This window comes from Sesamum indicum, linkage group LG2 (assembly GCF_026168435.1).
Source record: "Sesamum indicum cultivar Baizhima isolate 11 linkage group LG2, ASM2616843v1, whole genome shotgun sequence".
Lineage (NCBI taxonomy): Eukaryota > Viridiplantae > Streptophyta > Magnoliopsida > Lamiales > Pedaliaceae > Sesamum > Sesamum indicum.
The window spans coordinates 12,372,950-12,392,541 of NC_142658.1; the positions used below are offsets into that span (position 1 = coordinate 12,372,950).

The 19,592-nt window shown below is 33.1% G+C and overlaps 2 protein-coding genes across 2 annotated transcripts; one reads left to right on the forward strand and one right to left on the reverse strand.

Moving 5' to 3' along the window:
* Positions 1–6,137: 6,137 nt before the first annotated feature.
* LOC105155590 (uncharacterized protein At2g23090) lies at positions 6,138–8,591 on the forward strand. The gene is made up of 3 exons (XM_011071484.3): positions 6,138–6,343; positions 6,468–6,508; positions 8,329–8,591. Exons 1-3 carry the CDS (start codon positions 6,271–6,273, stop codon positions 8,446–8,448), a joined length of 234 nt encoding a protein of 77 aa, XP_011069786.1. The 5' UTR covers positions 6,138–6,270; the 3' UTR covers positions 8,449–8,591.
* Positions 8,592–10,706: 2,115 nt separating this feature from the next.
* LOC105155591 (casein kinase II subunit alpha-2) lies at positions 10,707–19,090 on the reverse strand. Its single transcript, XM_011071485.3, has 10 exons — positions 18,860–19,090; positions 16,782–16,911; positions 15,934–16,128; positions 14,590–14,747; positions 14,136–14,226; positions 13,994–14,059; positions 12,007–12,089; positions 11,709–11,772; positions 11,532–11,600; positions 10,707–11,076 (listed from the first exon to the last, which is right to left on the reverse strand). Exons 1-10 carry the CDS (start codon positions 18,943–18,945, stop codon positions 11,017–11,019), a joined length of 1,002 nt encoding a protein of 333 aa, XP_011069787.1. The 5' UTR covers positions 18,946–19,090; the 3' UTR covers positions 10,707–11,016.
* Between the last annotated feature and the right edge of the window lie 502 nt (positions 19,091–19,592).

Sequence of the window (19,592 nt, forward strand, 5' to 3'; positions counted from 1 at the left end):
TTTGGTTTAATTATTTTAATATTATTATAAAATAATAAAAATATACCTAAAATAATATATATAATACAGATGTATCAAGTTCTGGATACTGTCCACTATTTGGAAAAAAAAAATTATTAAAAAAGAAGCCAAGTCGCAGACACGACGCGAAGTCGTGGAAGCTGTCCATGAGTAGATTTAATTTATGCTTTTTTTTTTTTTTTTTTACTGTCAAGGCTTGACAGCCTTGATTATTTTTTACTTGTTTGTTTGAAATAAATATTATATATATTATTAATATTATATATTATAATTATTTATTTATAAACTTAAATATTTTTAATTATAATTAAATTTAAAATTTTATTAATTAAAAAAATATAATTATTTATTATAAATATTATTCAAAATTTTGATATAGATAGCGATAAATAAATTACAATAATTCGTTTCGATATACAAAATAATAACTAAATTCACAAATATATCAATATAACAACGATAATTAAATTACAATAATTTGTATAAAGTGAGACAAATACCCACATATTTAATGGGACTCAAATCTCGCAAACATTGTAGAGTAGCAACCTCAAGATCCTAATCAACTATCACAACGATATGGAGTACAAAACTCCTTAAAATATAAACCGATATTACAACTTATAATAGAATGAACAAATCAAATTATAATAAAACAGATTCTTAACGAATGAAGCTCAGGAAAGCCAAATTTCGGTCATACAAGATCAGTTGTCCAAATCTTAGACCATGGTTGCACCACCACCAAGAAACCCGACGGGAAACCTCAAGAAATCACTTAAAAACTTTATGTCACAAAGACCCACAAAGGATGACTAGTTCACTTAGAACCGATTGCGATGAGAATATGAGAGATTCAAGTTATATATCTCTCAAACGGGTCACGAGCCTTTTTATAGGTGTAGAGAATCAACGGCAAAAATGAGTCATTGGAAACTTTCTCCAAAACCATCATCTTGGTTTTGGGAAAGCTTCCATTTCCATGGAAGAATGAGAGATTTGCAGAATCAGTGGAGATATGAGGTAGAAGAGAGCAGACGGCGATTTTAGGGTGTGAGAAGGAAATACAATCAAATTTAGTTTTAGACAAGATATATAATATATAAGGTCAAATTTGGGTCGGGTCAATGGGTTAATGGGTCAACCCGTCGGATAGCTTAGATGGGCCTCCAGGTGGGCTTAAGTGGTTTGGGTCTTGTTTGGGCCATATATATTAACAAACACATTTACATTATATATTGTATTAATTTGTAATATCTCATCGATTCACAGTGAATATAAATCTTATAGTGAATTAGTTAAAATTATATCACAAATTTGAATTATTGACAATTAATATATATGATATTAACAAAATTGAATTGAAAATATAATATATAATACAATAAATTTATGCTATAATTTTAATTAATTCACTAAAAAAACTCAATATCTACTATCAATCGGGAAGATACTACAAATTAATACGTCATATTTCTCATAAAAAAAAGAATAAATAATTTATAACTACGAAATTAAACCCTTTTTAATGTCGTCGGTCTGTCATTTTTCTTCTTTTATTTCTTTGTCGTTTTCGTTTCACCAACTAACTTTTTATCTTTTTAGAATTTTTTATATTTTAATTGCAATATTATTTTATATTATATATTCTTATATATTATAGAAAAATATAAATCAAGTTGTTATAACTAATTAATAAATAAAAAATTGGCAATCATGCAAGTTGTTTAAGAACATATTTTCTTACGGTGTGATTTTGCACGGCAATGTTGGGCTTTAGTCGATATTCCATGGGGCGTGACGTCAAATTCCGATGGTCTCTACCGAGTCTTGGCCTAGGCCAATTCCGATGGTCTCTGCCGAGTCTTGGCCGAGGCATCTTGCGGCAAACTGCACTGTGCATCAGTTCCTCTTAGCAACATCGCTGATTCGAAGGGTCATCGAGTACTCCAGCTGCTACAACTTTCTCTAGTGCACCGTGTTGTGTTGTGATGTATATGTTCGTAATATTTATTTATTTATAAGGGCAGAAAAATAATTTTTTACATGCAAATATACAATAAACACATACACTTTACCACACTACATAATTTTTAATACTATTATAAATACTCAAAATATTATTTCTTATAAGGGACTACTATTCGTCGATTCTGACCTCTCATACATATCAAGAAACCCTCTCGTAAATCGCGTGTTTTCACCTAGTACGCAATTGTATTGTAGGTAAAATTCTCGTTTCATCTTCTCGTTAAAATCACAACCACATCATGCTGCTTATGTTCTCTACCTCATTTGTTGTCTTAAGACGTGCCGGTTCTGAATTTGATAGTAACAAAAGTTCTTTCGGTTCTTATCAAAAGCAAAAAAAAAAAGTAAAATTATAAATGATCTTACTTATCGGACGGAAAGTCTCATTTTTTATATTCTCTTTAGAGTATCTTGAAAAATTATTTTTTGTTATCCGAACGTATTACTATTTTGATGTACACATCTAACTTTTAGAAAATAATAGTACTTCTAATGTCACGATGTTCTCTATTGACCATTTTTTGGCACAAACTATTCATAATAATTTTTGCAAAATAAAATGTAATGTTCAATTAATATTTACAATTTACCAATACTACTACACATGATTTTTCATATAAATTCAATAAAGTTATATTTATTGAAAAAGTTACATAATACAAATCAGAGTAATTTCAAATGTCACTTATACATTTGGAAAGTTAGATTAATTATATTGTTTTCTTATGATATAATACCAATTACATAGTAAAATAGCTACAATTCTTATCAGACATATTTTCCATAAACTCATGCTACTTTTCGTAACGTTTAATACGAGCCAACAAAGTGAAAAATTCGCAAAGTTCACAAGACATATACAGGCTCATAACATAATTCGACGATATTAATTGTTCTTTAGAATCATGTGTGCTCAGTATGGTTTAAACAGCAAACTGTTGTCGTCCCATAAATCCAAATAGGGGTAACCGTAATTTCGCAAAGGGTTCAAACAAATTATTTAGGAAAAATTATAATTTTAGTCCTGTAATTTAAGGGGTGGATGTTTTTTTTCTTTTTGGTCCTGCATGAATTTATTTTCAAAAATTAATCCATTAAGTTCAAAACTTTTGGCAATTTGAGTCCTTTACTGACCAATTTTGCCGAACAACTGCATGTAAAATTGTACATTTCACCTAATTAAATTGCAATTTTAGTCCTATAACTCAAGAGATGTGACATTTTTTGTTCCGCACGAACTCATTTATAGTACCAAAACCGACTAATCTTACCAAATTAATTACAAAACTAAATTACGAAAATCAATTCGTACAATATCAAGAATATTAATCCTAAATTATAGAATTAAAATTATATTTTATAAAAAGTTTTAAAGAGCTTATCTCACCCAAACGCCCCTTCTCATTGCCATACCTACCAACTCCCAACCCTCCAAATTAAAGCCAAGTAGTAAAGAATAGCTATGAGTGATATACGTCCCATTAGCCACCCACAAAGTCAAACATATATATCCCATTTTCTACCCTCTTGCAGGTAATGAGAGGGTCTACCACTACCACAAACTTTGATTCTACACCACTAAAACTAAAAGTAGCTACTGAAAACCAGCTGTACATACGTGTACATGATCTCAAACGATTTTGGTTAACTGAGGTCAAAATTTAAATTTTTGCATTGATTTTATCGAATTGTGTTAGATAGTATTAATTTACTAAAATTTTTAAATCGTGATGGGTAATGGACTCGTGTCTTTGTGGGTGTTTTATGAGACGGCGGTGGCTGACTGATAATGTCTGGTCTAATGGAGATTCAACTTGACTTATTTATGTATTGATGGAGTTACGGTGATTAAGTTAGATAGTGTTCCGATGAGGATTTTGACGGAAGGAACAACTGGTTTGGGTTAAATATTTTTTTTGTCGGGAAGACTAAAATGAATTTGCCTCAATTTAGTATTTCTTTTTTTTATTTAAATGAATAAATAAAAAGCACTTGGCCTTTGATTACATTAGAGGGTTATCCATTAGTAGGAAAACTTAGGTATAGTGGTCTTGAAAGGATTTCCTCTTTCCATGTTTGGATGGGTAGGGTGCTCCTAAGTGCATTTTGAAAATTGGATTGGATATTTTTTTGTAAATCTTATTATAATTTTTATTTCATTATATATACATATATATATATCAAATGTATAAAAATAGTATTATATATTATTTAAGAAAGTAGTTCATACATATATGATGAGGGATTAATTATTGAAAGACGAAGATACCCTTCATTAAGGGTAAAAATGACATTTCTGCTGTAGATCAGCAGGGCGAGTCATCGACCCGATGGCTACAATGGTTGCACGCCATACGATCTAGAACCAGGAACCTAGGATCGTGACACGTGGCTATCTCTACAGTGTCCGATATTAACCCTATAAATACCGCAGATCTGACTAAATGGAGGTAACTAACATTTATTACGTTTGACCTTTTAGCTTGAGATCGCATATTTCTATCTCGACCACCAACTAATTTGGGCGTCGGAGAGTTTTCGTTGGGGACGAACCCGACTAGCCTAATTTGCTTGTTTTATCCTCAGGCCGCATTTATAAATTTGGGGAAGTGACGTGGCCCGATCGAGTTCGTTGATCTAGGTCGCACATTCGAGCCGGATCAATATCGCTTATATATATTATATAATGGAGTAGAAAATGTAACAATTGCCCAAAAATAACTTGAATAATTTCTTCAAAATAATATTTTATAATTTTCTTATGGATTTTATCTTTTTAATTTATAGGTAGCGTTAGAAGATATTGTGCGGATTAATTTGGCTTCTCCCTAATGCAAAAAAGAAAAAATGCTGTAAATCTCTGTAAAGACAAGACCGTTATGATTGCTACTATGAAAGGAGGGTTCATTGAGAAGGACGGTTATGACTACGAATTCTATATGAATATTATATCATTCCGATTTTGAGAATTATTTTATTAGAAATTTTATATCTTGAAATGAAAATTTAATTTTGGTTAATCGAGTATTTTGAAACATTGGTCTTAATTTGGTCAGTCAAATATAATGTATTACTAATACTTCGAGTTCGAACTTTTTTGAGTTGGAGTCGATCCTACTCGAGGTTTCAACTTGGGCTCTCTCGGATGAGCCGACCTCGACCTCTACTGTCTTTGTTTGGAAATCCAAAATTGATTCGCAAGTATTTTTCTATTATAGTATGGTAATTTTTTTTATTATTACGCTTAGAAAATTTATATATATAATTAAATATTTTATGTATTTAAATATATATTTACTACTATAAAAAGTTAAATATACAAATACAATTTGCAACCCATGAGCATTATATTAGTTGGAAAAATTGTGTGCGTCATTAAATAAATAAAAAATACTAATTTATTGATTGAGCTTATAATTTAGTTAAAATATCGTATTATTATATAAAACTATAACATATGCATTATATTCAGTTACTACATCATATATATATATATATATTTTATATACACTCATAGTGCTTACAAAATTTCGTATATATTAATATTCTTAATTAAATAAAAATATAAGTAATAGTTAATTATTATAAAACTTCTATATTTTTTTCTAATTATGTTTTCTACTAAATTAATATTAACAAAAACAAATAATCACATATTATGTATTTCTATTATTTGGTGGGTATTTTTTTTTAAATGAAAGCGATAAGCTTTTCTTTATTAAATAAATTGATTACCATTTTCAATATTACATATTTATATTTAATAATTATGAACAGTTATAATAATAATATATTAATTATCAATATCAGATAATTATATATAATTAAAATTTACTATTAAAATAAAAATATATCTACTATTAAAATAATTTAATATTTTTATAATTAATAGAATTCGAAGTCATAATTTTATAATTATAAAATCTCAATTGCGCAAACTCAACTAAATTTTGATGGGCAGGGGGGGTGGGTGTTTAATGATGAGTATGTGTCAATAATTCCTGCCTGATGCGTATCATTTTCCTCGTAGATATGTCCTCTTCTCCAACATTAAATACCCCTAAAACCTCACCATATTGCAACAATAATTTTTTAAATAATTTCTTTTGCGGTTTATTTATAGAAGAATTCAGCCTTGCTTCTCTACCATTGAGGGTCGGAAGGGCAGACCGGCAGAGCATCCAGGAAAAAAAATAAAAGGAGTAGCAGGTAGAAGCCATGGGTGGAGGCAATGGCCAGAAGTCAAGGATGGCTCGCGAGAGGAACATGGAGAAGCTCAAAGCTCCAAAGGGTATCTCTATTTTTGTATGAATTTTTGAGTGCAAATGTTTTTTTTTTTTTTTTTCCTTCTTTTAATTGTTTGGTGCAACCAGAATTGAAGTGATCAAGAGGGTGTATTTGATTTTTCTGTGCAGGAAGCCAGCTTGAATCCAACAAGAAGGCCATGAACATCCAGGTTTTTATTTTTAAAAATTTTTTAGTCTAGTTTAGAGTTATGGTTTTTGTAGACTTACCTGTAGTTTTTGTAGTTTACTTGTGTTGTGTTTTGGGGTTAATGCTCTGCTGAATAATGTTGAATCTGGCAGTTTTACATGCCTTTTATGATTGTTTTCTGTTCTTGTAAATTATGTTTTGTATATAATCATCAGTGGTTTCTTGAGAACTTCTTGCTGAAAAGGACTGACTATAAATGTTTGCTTCAGTACTGAGCTTTTCAAGAATGTGACAGATATTGAATTTTTCTTACTTCTCTAATTGCTTTTATCGGATGTACGCCTAATAATTGCGATCTCTGCTGAAGCGAATTTTACAGTTTCTAATGGTGTTAAATGCAATTTATCTCTTGTGATATGGAAATGAGTAAAAAACATTGTGTGAGAAAGAAAATAGCAAATTACTCTCTTGTGTTGCGAGCAATGAAGCAAATTACCCCTATCTATGGGTTAGATTGGTGTATTTGCTTTATTTTCCAAAACACAGGAGTATTTTGCTAATTTTTTTCACAAGCAGGTTTTTTGGTCTTTTTTCGTATCACATAGGGGTAAATTGCATTTTACCCGTTTCTAATGCCTTATGACCTCTAAAACTAAATTATAAAACAATTTCGTGTAGAGCAAATCAAATTTGATTCTATTCACGTCCATCGTCAGAAAAAAGCTTTTTTTATGTTGCTCTTGGTTCTCTTTTTGTTGATTCATTTTGAGGGATCGAGGTTGTTTTCACATGTATTTATGCTGCATGTTAGTCCATATTTGATGTGTAGTTTCGATGGTAAAGGAGATGATTGATCATCATCATCCTACATGGTCAAATTTTGGCTGTTCACAGTTAGTCCAATTCTGGTAAGTTAAGAAAACAGACACTATTTGCTTTACCATTTCATGACTTTGTAGCTAAGGAATGGCTTAATTTCAATCCCAGAAGTACACCAATTTCAGTGAGTAGAAGGTGTCCGGATATGGATGCGAAAATGCATTGGTTGAATAGGTTTTAGTTGAGGAATAAAAGTAACTTTCAGAAGTAAAGTTGGATTACGTTGCATATTATGAATATATGATGCAGTTCATTATTATAGATACATTAGGTTTAGGTGGCTGATATGATAATTCATTTATATAAGAAATCAAATTAAGCTTCAAAATGTTTTATCCAATTGCTCAACAACACAAACTTACACACCCATAGTAGACTAAGGGAGCATTTGCAATAGCTTTTGCTTTTCTGGTGTAAGTAAATTGCGAAAAAGTTGTAAGTTACTTGTCGGAAAAGTTGGGAGTACTTGAAAACAGAAGTGGAATGTAGAAAAATCTAAAATTGGAGTGTTTGGGGAAAAAGCTTAATATGTACGAATTTGCCAATAACCTGCAAAGTTTGTTAAGGGAAAAATTTATAACTTTTGGTGTTAAATGGCTTAATTTAAGTCGTTCAAAAGCGTACGTTGTAAATCAAGAACACTTTTTCCTTATAAGCACTTAAATTAAGCTACTCCAAACATCCCTTAAGTCGTGTAATTATGGTATGGCAATTTAGCTTAAGAACCTTTGCTTTCATCTAGCTGAAAACTCCTTCACCTCCCCCTTATCAGCCTGTCCAAAGTGCAACGCATGATAAGGCAAAATTTGTAAAAGGGAAAAGAAAACATAGCAGTAACCATGTGATACATTCCCCTTGGGACTTTATCATTCTTTGCTTGATATAAAATTGCACTGATCTTTCCACATTTAATTCTACTCAAGAAGTGTTTCAGTGAATGATCATCGGGGTTCTACTTTGCAGTGCAAGGTCTGCATGCAAACATTTATTTGCACTACATCAGAGGTGAAATGCAAGGAACATGCTGAAGCTAAACATCCCAAGGCCGATCTCTACGCTTGTTTTCCCCACCTGAAGAAGTGATAAGAAGCTGGTATGAGTATCAAACAATGGGTTTCAACTATGTCTCTAATCTGTCAATGTGTTTAGTCCGAAGCTGTTTCAGTACTTGCTGAATGATGTTCTAAACTTTTTAAGTGTATTGAAACTCGATCGGAGTATGTCTATATTATCTGTCTATTTCTCTGCCCTTATATGCTATGGCAAAACTGTTGCCGGTCAACATTTCTGGTACCGGCTCCTCAATTTCGCCATACTCTTCAAATGTCTGTCTAGACAGTGAACATTCTTCTTTGAGCTTGCATATCATAGAGCTTTGAGCTCGGATATCATAGCAGCTGCCGGATATGGATATTGATCTATCTTAACTGAGTCTAAATATATAGCAAAAGCGGCGAAATTTGGCTCTCAGTCTACCTTCTAGGGTGGCGTTGTGTTTTCATCATAGATCCCATTAGTTTGACCATGATTCTGAACATGGACTTTTGACAGTAACAATATGATTTGGTAGTAAATATTTCAGCTACTTATATTATTTTACCTTGGAAGTAAATTGGCAAGATACTTTTGAGCTTAGTTAGAGAGAAAATACTGGGATAACATTATCCATCCCATCTATTGTTGACTTATATACTATGGTTCTTGTAATGAATGTCACGTAATTTGAATTAAGAAAATATTTAGGATAAGTTACAACTACCTTTATGAGGTTTGGTATAGTTATAAATTTCTTTCGTTTTTTGAAAAATTATAAATACTTTCTAAATAGAATATAATTATGTAGTCCCTAGACGATTATGTGAATAATAATTTACTTTTGTTGAACTTTTTTTTTAAAAAAACATTTAAAAAGTATAAAAAGTTTAAGGGTGAGTAAAATAAATAATCTATAAGGAATATTAAGAAGGTATTTGTAATTTTTCAAACAACGAGAATGTATTTGATTATGTTAAATTTCAGAGGAATGGTTGTAATTACCCAAATATTTAATATTAACTTTATAAAATTAATCAAGCTCTACCAAGTTGGGCAATGCAGGTGACGATCAGCGTAGATGGAGGGTTTTGACAGGACCGCACAAGGACGTCGCCCACGGGGTTCGGATCTGAATTTTGTTAATGTTGAACAGTTGGGTTTCTGGACCCGTGACCTAATATATATCCATATTTGATATAGAGTTTGAGTTTTCTAAGTACATATTAGATAAAGATTCTTTTCAGATAGACCCTATTTAAGATAGAGTTTATAGCCTTCCAATTGTCCAAATATATGTTGGGATAAGGACTCCTCTTAGTGAGAGGGTTGAGTACACCTATCAATAAGGTACATGAAGACACAAAAACACAAGTGTGATTCAAATGGATTGATCACAATAGTATCTCCAAATACTCTCTATATTTCTCTCTACGTCCTTACTTGGACCAGCACTATAGACTCCATAGATTTGAGTGTCTAAATGAGTTGCTCTGATAGTACTCCACCAAGACGAGTAATTTCCACAATGTTTGGAGCAAATCCAACATGGTGAGATATTGAAGAAGACTATGGAGTAATCTCAAATCAACAAGAAAGACAATGTGGTTGTGATTCAATCAAAAGCATGGGCTTATAGACGAAACTGATCCGAATACATGGATGAATATACTTTCGCTACTAAAAATTAGTTCGATTCATAGTTATGTGCCTATATGATTTTGATTAATTAGCATGAACATATATCATTTGTCATATGCGAGATTGTTTATTTTATGGATTACATTTTCCAACAATTAAGACTAATTGGGACAGGTCTGCGATCCGCCCAATTGTCATCCCTAGTTTAGGAGACTGGAAAATCAACTTAGACGATCGATTGACAACCTTTTTACACAGTCGTAGAAATACGAAAGCTTACCTTTTGTGATTGCTAAGATTATAACAAATGCTGAAACATCAAAAGTAATTTAGATGCTTAGTTCAGATCACAAAATTCGAGACCTTAATTCAATCTTGTTGAAGGAGTGTGCATTATGTAACAACATATTTGACTCTCCAACTTATTTCAAATACGAACAAGCACGTACATGAATGTAGCCAAGCAGATGTGAAAAGGAAGAGAAACCTCGAATGATCTTACAGTGGCTTAAGCAGAGTTGTCAAAGACAATATTAGATGGTCCTGAAACTTGGAAGTTCTAAATAATCCCAAATAGTCATTTACGCCGACTCAAATATGTAAACAATTAGCACATTTAGATCAACGGCAGATGAGGTAGAAATATATTATAAAGCAGAAAACAAAAGTTTGGTAGTCCATCAAACATTACTATTACTATTACTGTATAACATCAACAACTACATGTTGACAGTGAAAAACGAGCGTCAACAGCAATTAAGAGTAACAAAGTCCCAGACAGGCATTTACGTTTAATGAAGCAGAGTATCGTCATATACAATCTTTTGTGGTGGAGTTCGAAGAATGTCAACAAGAAAGAATGAAAGCCCATCTCTCCATCACAAATCTATTTAAGTCGGGCACATACTTGCCTGAAGTACCAAATTCATAAAGACGGGCTTCATACATCATTTGATTTCACGAGTACGAAATGTCCAACTACTGCATCCGCATCCTGCTATTTTCAGCAGCCCTGACTTGGTTAAAGTATGGATGAGCCTGAAACAAAAAATTGAAAGGCTTCAGAATAATGCTAATAGCAGACCAAGCTATCAAAATCTCATTTAGAAGGGTTATCCAGCATAAGGGCAAATTTTCTATAGATTAGGTTCACTTCAAGTTCTTTATTTTCATTTTGCAGGTTGAAAGGAGGACCACCTCATCAATCTAACTATGTGAAGTTATATAAAGGCCATTGTCAGTTGGTTATGAAATATATATTATTTATGGTGGTCCTTGTATAAGAGGAAGAAAATCGTTGGAGCAATCAAGCATATCTCGCACATTGTAAAGAAAAAGTTCTAAGAAGGAAAATAAGTTCAAATATTGCAAACAAGACGAGGATAAATTTTCATTCTGAATCCCACAGCCCGTTGCCCCTAGACCTGGCACAAACCTGACCCAGGCTGCATAGAAAATAAGAAAAAGAAAAAAAGTAGAGGCCTCGATATTACCATTGCTTCTTTGGCTGTAAGCCTGTCTTGATGATCATAACGGAGAAGCTTGTCAAGAAAATCAATGGCCTGCTCGTCATATTGTGAAACCAGAAGAAATCAAAAATTGTGTTGCACATATAATTTGTAAGGTAAAAAAGAGATCTCAAAATGTCTTGAAAGGCAGAATATACAAACCTCTGGCGAAACTAGATGCTGATTGTCTGAATTGACAAATCTTGACCAGGGTTTCCTACTGTGCCTGAGGGGCAATAAGAATGGTAAGTTATCACTCACAACCTTGAATAAGAGGGAAAATTTAATGGCTCCGTATGCAACAATGTGGTTTCCTTGGTCAACCATGATTCCCAGAAAATACAAGAGAATGAACATGTTGCTCTCCATGGGATTGACATAGTAGCATAATTTTTGTTCATTTTCTGTTCAGGAATTCGTGCTTTTCGGAAGGCAATGGAAGCAAAGCACATTTAAGTACCTTCCGACAAGAGCATCAAGTTGAGGATCCAGTTCAAGACGATATTTGTTCAGATATGCATTCAACTCATCTGTACCAAGTACCTGTGATGTCAAATGTCACCAGAAGCATCTTTATTTCCAAAAGTAAAAACAAAATCTTCATATCTGAAAATCACAACTTGCTGCACAGTTTGACATAACTTTTTAAACCCTATGTCTGAGCTGGATGGATATCACAAACTGATAAGTAAAAAATCAAACAACATTCACAAGCCTGATTACACAAAACTACGGGATAATACAACGGACCAAATCATTCACTGCATATAGTATGCACATCCATGCAAGCACTCAATTTCTTGTCAAGCAACAAACTATCAAACAGAAAATCAGTATTTTCTAATCATATCCACATTTCAATGTAAACATGGATCCACATAAGATAATCACCATCTATATTCCCTTGCAGCATTAATTTCATGTTTCAGCAAAAACAGACCAGATCTGCAGCATCCTGGATGCTGCGTTACAAGCCTTAATTATTAGATTCTTCAACTCTGTTACAGGAACCCAAAGGATCATGGGCTTTCAAAGAAACCCAATTTTACTGGTTCCACCCAAAATTATAACAATCATTGCATATCAAGCATACTTTATCATAATCAGGAATTCAACTCAATACCAACAGGAAAACACAAAAGCCAACTTTCCTCAGTTCTGGCACAAAGCACCCACTCAATGTATACAATACCACACTCTTACCTAACCCAGAACAACCAGACAAGTACAAGTCAGCAAGCAAATTGGGCCCAACATCAAGACAGATTGCACGAGATTTCAACTTTCCCTAAAAAGCTCCCTCTACAAGCTAACATTATTAATACAAACCCAAGAACAAACTGCAATTGTATTTTTTCATACGGAAATAACACGCTGTTCCATTTGAAGTCCAGTAAATTTACTCTGATGCTAAATTTCTCTCAGACAAGTTCATCTATGCGCATCTTTTTATAGTTATCATGTTACGACTTACATAAAAGGGCCTCTGTAAATGAACAGAGAGAAACTCAACTAAAACATCAATTAAAGATGAGAATTTGCTGAAGATCTGGTATAAAGAGAATAATAAGAAGACGGATGAATAACGATGCTACGTCATGTAATCCAAAAGAAACGAGCAAGCAATCAAGAATAGTAGGCAAAATGTATGTAGGAGGAAAACAAGTTATTTCCCATGCAACACTGATTCGCATCAGTCAGAATAAGCTGTTCAAGCATAGATTAAAATGTATATCAAATATAATAGTGAAGAAAGGGTAGACAGGAACTTCTCATCCATGTAAACAAGTGAAATAACACTGGATAGAGTAACAGTATGATGAAAACAACATAAAGATATCACCATAAAGGGTTGATGTAACAGAAGTATGTCCATGCACAGCAATCAAGCACGTAGAAATCATTATGATCTACATATCTCAAACTTTGAGCATCAAATTTTCATTAAAAAAAATTCCCTTGAAGAATATGGAAACTTTAGTTGCATATTTAAATTTTTGGAAGCCATTTTAAATTCATATATTCAGCAAAGAAACTATTTGGCAAAGGATTTGATATTTAGCTCCTAGAAAATGTGAAACTCTGTTGAGAAAAAAAAGATGATTTAGAAAAATTCTGAAAGATGTTGAATCCATAATGACAGGACCACAAATTAGAAATCTAGATAACTGAAATTTAGTGGGCCCAAGCATGATATAGGTTTTGTAATATTTAAATTACAGCACCACATCCTTCAAATTGAAACAGGCATGAACTTTCCTGTAAGTAACGAAGTGTAGAAAGCTTATTAACCAACTTTGTTCGAGTAGTCAAGTATATTGTTGGATGGGAAACGAGCAACAGCACTTAAAATTATTTAGAAGAATGAATTAACACATTATTTTAATAGAATGCAACTTTTAATACAGTTGCCAGTTAAGGTAAGCTGATTTTAGAACTAAAAGTACCTTAGCTATTTTGACGAGCTGATCTTGATTATCATGACCATAGAAAAATGGTTCTTTACGGAAAATCTGAAAAAGAAAACGATGACAAAAATATTAATAACTGAAAGCAAATATATAAGATGTTAACAAGAATGATTCTCACCATTCCAGCAAACATACAACCAAGGCTCCACATGTCTAGAGAATAGTCGTAGTCTTGCAAGTCCACAAGTAGTTCAGGCCCCTTAAAGTATCTAAAAAATAGTTTGAAAGACAAAAACATCATAGGTGACCAAGACAATAGAATGAGTACTTCTGTTGAACACTATATTGGCATTAGCAAAAGCATTTGAGAAGATTTCATAAATCATTATCTTGAATCAACCAGATTTACACGCAAGGCTTGGTAGCATAAAGCATTCTCTCTCAATTTTACTTCTTAACTTCCTTCATTCTTTTTTTTTTTTTTTGGGGATCAGCCAAACCTTACAGGACATGGTTGGTAGCATAAAGCATATAATTTGAGTTGGGCAATTAAAGGGTGTTGGGATAACTTGCTCTAAAGTCGCTAGCTTCCCCTTTCCCTCCCAAACAAAAAGAAAAAGTAAAATGACAACCTTGAAGCCACTCTGACATTGTATTCTTTGCCAGGGTGATAAAATTCAGCAAGTCCCCAATCAATCAATCGAAGTTTCCGCAATTCATGATCAATCATAACATTGTGAGGCTTGACATCTCTATGCATTATCCCTTGTGAATGGCAATAATCTAGTGCCTACAGTTTTAAAATATTGAATGATCAGTCAAACCTAGAGTTGTTTATAGACATATGGAAAAGTTGCAGACAGGCTAACCAACAAGAGACGCGTAATAGTACAGCTAATGCAATAACAAACTCAGATAGAATGCTTGTCACCACGACTAAAACAATCAGATCAACCCTAATATTTGCAAAAAACAATGTAACCATCAGCTTGATTCAGCACAACAAAGTGCCCCTCTCCAACCCCATAAATGTTACAAGAAAAACATGAATTAGGATTCAAGTTTAATAAAATTGCTGGAATTCTCTAATATGCATCACAAGAATTTGAAACAGTAAAGCAGTGCTTTTAGCATTGTACATCAGTGACTCCGAACCTACTACTCAAGAGCAACAACCTGTATGGAAAAACTTGCAAAAATAAGCATATATTGCAAGTTATGAGAAGAGTTAAGATACTAGAGAAGGGACACTTCCAACATATTTTTAGGTTACAGTATATGCATCATTTATATCGAACAGCACGAAGAAGCAATAAGAAAATAGCATTTGCAGTTCATTTATTTTAATAGATGTGATAAGCCCGTTGCTTGATCTTCATATATACATTAGCCTCCACATATGCAATAGTAAATACTTCTATGAAGTAGCTGGAGAAGTTTAAAAATATATGCCTGCTGTTCTTGTACACAATCCATTACACCTATTGTGAACACATAATTTCATTCCTATAACTAATTTAGATATGTACTACAGATCAATGTCCCGAGCCCTGAGGTGATGCCTGAATAAAGCTCAGTTTCTGAACGGTTCATTCATAATCTCAAATGTCCAGCTTGCTTAATTATAGGCTAAAGAAACAGGTCCAACCACCGATAACATAATCACTTTACTGTAATTAGAAAAAACTTAAATTCTGGGGAAGATAGGATGCTCTCTTCAGAGAGAAATAATGCTTTTAAGATTTTGTTTCTGTGCTATATCTTCTTCCCAGATCACTCCGGTACATGATCAAACAGGAGTACGATAATTCCATCAGTCATGTTTGCTATCAAGAAAACTTCATTAATGTGAATCAACTTGCAGAGAAGCATGAACTCATTGATGGTAATTAAGGTAACAAAAAAAAGAAAACTCAAAAGACAGAGAAGTACAAAAATATATGAAATAGATATTAATTGTGACAGGGTACTTAAACCTTGAGAAGCTCATATATATAGTAGCGTATATCATAATCTGTCAATGTTGGGTACAAGACTTTAAAATCAGTGCTGTTCACATATTCAAAAACCAAGCTAGGGGTTTTTGAATGCTGATCTCTAACTATATCCAGCAGTTTCACAATGTTTGGACCTCCACAAAGATTTTGAAGAATCTTTATCTCTCTCTTTATCTGCATAAATTCAGAAAATTATCATTAACATGCAACAAGTACTATTCAACAGAAAGCTTGTCATATAACAATATGTTCACTGGATGCTCATCAGTCAGAGATTTTGGGAACCATTATTTAAATCCAGATATGAGAATCATTACTTGATAAGCTACCCAACAAGCAGAAAAGTGCATCAGCACATATAAGACCTACCATTACAACAGGATAAATATACTGTGTTTTCCTTAAAAATTAACTAGTTCCAGAACGCACCAATTGAACGTAGTTCCAAATGTACCATGTACCATGAGCATTATACATTGCACCATGAAACAAATGATTACTTTCAGGTGGACCATAAGTAACCTCTACACAATCTTAATAGTCATGGAATGTTTCTTTACAACTTCGAAGAAACCCTTCAAGAGAAATTTAAATAACTATAATAGGAGGAACGCAACATAGTTGTGGACTGAATCATACATTATAGAATATTTAGTAGCATAAGATCTTAGAAAAGCTCGGATAAACTCAAATTTATGTTGTGTAAGAGATGCTTATTACAAGTAATATAGATGCCAGATCATTTCATTATCCACACATCAAACTCCAAATTAAACTGTATATCAACATTTTTTCATATACTCTACCAAAGAAATGATGAACATTACCTTTTTCTTCTTGACTGGTTTGAGAATTTTGATGATGCACCTTTCGTTGTTCGTGACATTTATACCTTCAAAGACCTCACTATATTTTCCCCTTCCCACTTTACGAACAACCTCGTAGTCATCTTGATCACTAAACACACCACGAAATGAATGTGTAATCAGAAATAATTGGAGTATTTCAATCAGTTCAGTGTGAAATTACCCAGAAATCACAAATTAACCATGAAACATCCTCATCCTATCGGCAATTTATTCAATCTCATTCTTTTTCCATCGATTTACGCATCTTAAAGCTTCCATTGCATCACCTAAGAACCTTGCCTTAAACCTTTTAATCTTCTTTTCTAGGATTGTCCTGCTTTAGAAACACATTTACTTCTAGACATGATGTATATGATCCACTAACTCAATTTGTCAGCTTGACGTAGCTACTAATTTTGGCAATGCAGAAATGTACAAACACTAACAATAATAAAAGCACTGCTTGTGATCCTCGGTGACACAAACATATGATTTGTGAAGACACTCTCCAGTATTAGAATAAAATGTTGCATCAGTGAGCCAACTAAGAAGGCCTGAATAAATCAAAATCATTGCAAGGACAATTATTTAAGATATAAAGATATTAATTTTGACTTGTGACCCAAGTCCAAGGATTAGAATTATATTCTATACTATCCCAAAGTAACCAGGAAAGGGTAGAAGTAGAAATATGACAAATCAAATATATTCATAGATTATCCATGTCTTTTGCACTGGATTGGGTGGACATTTGACCAGGATCATTTCATAAGTCCCATATGTTTGATCCTAGAGAATTTGACCATTGAACGATGGGAAGGCAATGCAATAACCCATCATTATATTTCTTCAATTGTGAAGCCAATCACTGTAGCAATTAAATGGAGTTACTTCTGAAATTTTTTAAAACGTCAATGATTCAGCATTATAAGTAGCTAATCTGGAAAAAGAATCCAGCTTCTTTCTACCAGAACCATCATCATCAAGGGCTAGCATGAGATTGTTATGGTTAACTAGCTGGTACTATGCAGAAGATAGTTCACTGGAAGGAAACAAAGGTTTCACAAAACATGGTAATTCAAAGAGAAATGTTCTAATTGGAAGGACTTTAAAAAGATCCTTTTTGGTAAAATTACAACTTAAGTTACAAATATAGTTCTTTTGTACTGAACTCCACATCTTCTATAAACTAAAGTTGTATAAATTACCCTTGATGCATTTGGTAGGCTATCATTATTTGAACTCAAAGTCAAATGGATCAAAGAGATGAGGAACATTTACAGTCCACTCAAAAGCTAAATCAAGATTTAAGACAGATTCGACGAAATGATTAATGTTATATGTCCCAAGGCTGAACCAATAAAATATTGCTCCTCTCAACCACAAACAACAACATCAACAAAAACCCCACAAGCTTGGACGCTTATGGAATGTTTGGGTACTGCATTATACATCACATCAAAGCTTCAGCAAGGCCATTTAGGTATTGATGTTCAAATTCCTGCGTCATTTTCATGGATTCCAACAGAAAAGCATAGGTCCCATTTTGACAAACTAAAACCTGCAACTCGTATCATCCCAGTAACATGTTAAGAAAGTCCTGTGTCTGGCGGGCCAAACTTGAAGAGATTGAAACAAGCCAACCCCACCCTTTATTAGATAGGTCTGTTCATCTCAAAAGGCTAAATTCACACCTAGGTTAACGCTTACCTTATCACAAAATTCTCTTATCAAACTTTATTAGGCTAAACCACAATATACATAAACAATTAGGCTACCCAGCAAATATTTGAAACCAGCATCAGCAAGCTTATTCCTCTGCTCAACCAATTATAGGCTAGCTATCCAAGTATGCAACATGGTATCATATAATTATATCTGTAAAAATCATCACATTCTTAAAGCAATTTCACCAAGAAACATATGCAAAAAAGCAAAAGAAAAATCCATCAACACGAAAAAGAAAATTTATTTAAAAAAAAAAAAAAGGAATGGCTTCAAATGTAGAACAAAAGTCGGGGGGAAATCTTAGCACGGCATGTTATAGGTAAATTTACCCCCATTGAACGGTGAGGGACTCGTAGTCCCAGTAATCTCGAGGGCGATGAACGTTGACGTCGGCGTAAACTCGAGCTTGCGACATCACAAGTCTCGACCTCTTCCCTGGAGAGGGATTTCTCAGGTAGAGATTTCGATTTTCGCCTGGTTTTTGTTGCCTTTACGATGCTTTTATTTTTATACCATGTAATTGTGCGAACCGCAGCAGCATTTACAGGACGATGAAATTAGAAAGCGGGCTTCTCGTCTGAAACTTGATATTATTACCGCTAATAATTACACTATTATATATAGATGTTGGGCCTCGGCCCATTAGTTTGTTGCCATAGGCCCATTTCTACTTAATTAAAAGAGAGCAATCTATAGTAACTAACTTTAGCTAACAAAATATGTATCGATCTAAATGTCTTTTTGTTTTCTAAAAATTAAATTAAAAAATTTAAATAGAAAATTTCATCTCCCAGATTAGAATACACATTATTCAACTTTATATTTTTCATAAAATTATCTTTATATTTTTTTTTTGTACTTGATAGAATCATAAATAGGAAGTCCAATGTTCAACCACACAAAACAGAAAAACTAGGTAGAAGGGACCTCGCAGGCTTTCCCCTAGCCATGTCCCATGAAAGTGAAAGGCCCAAGAAAGGGACTCGTTCATTAGAGGCTCAAGGAGCCCAATTCCACCTTGGCAAAAAGTTGGGTATATCGTCCAAGTGGCGAAACATAATT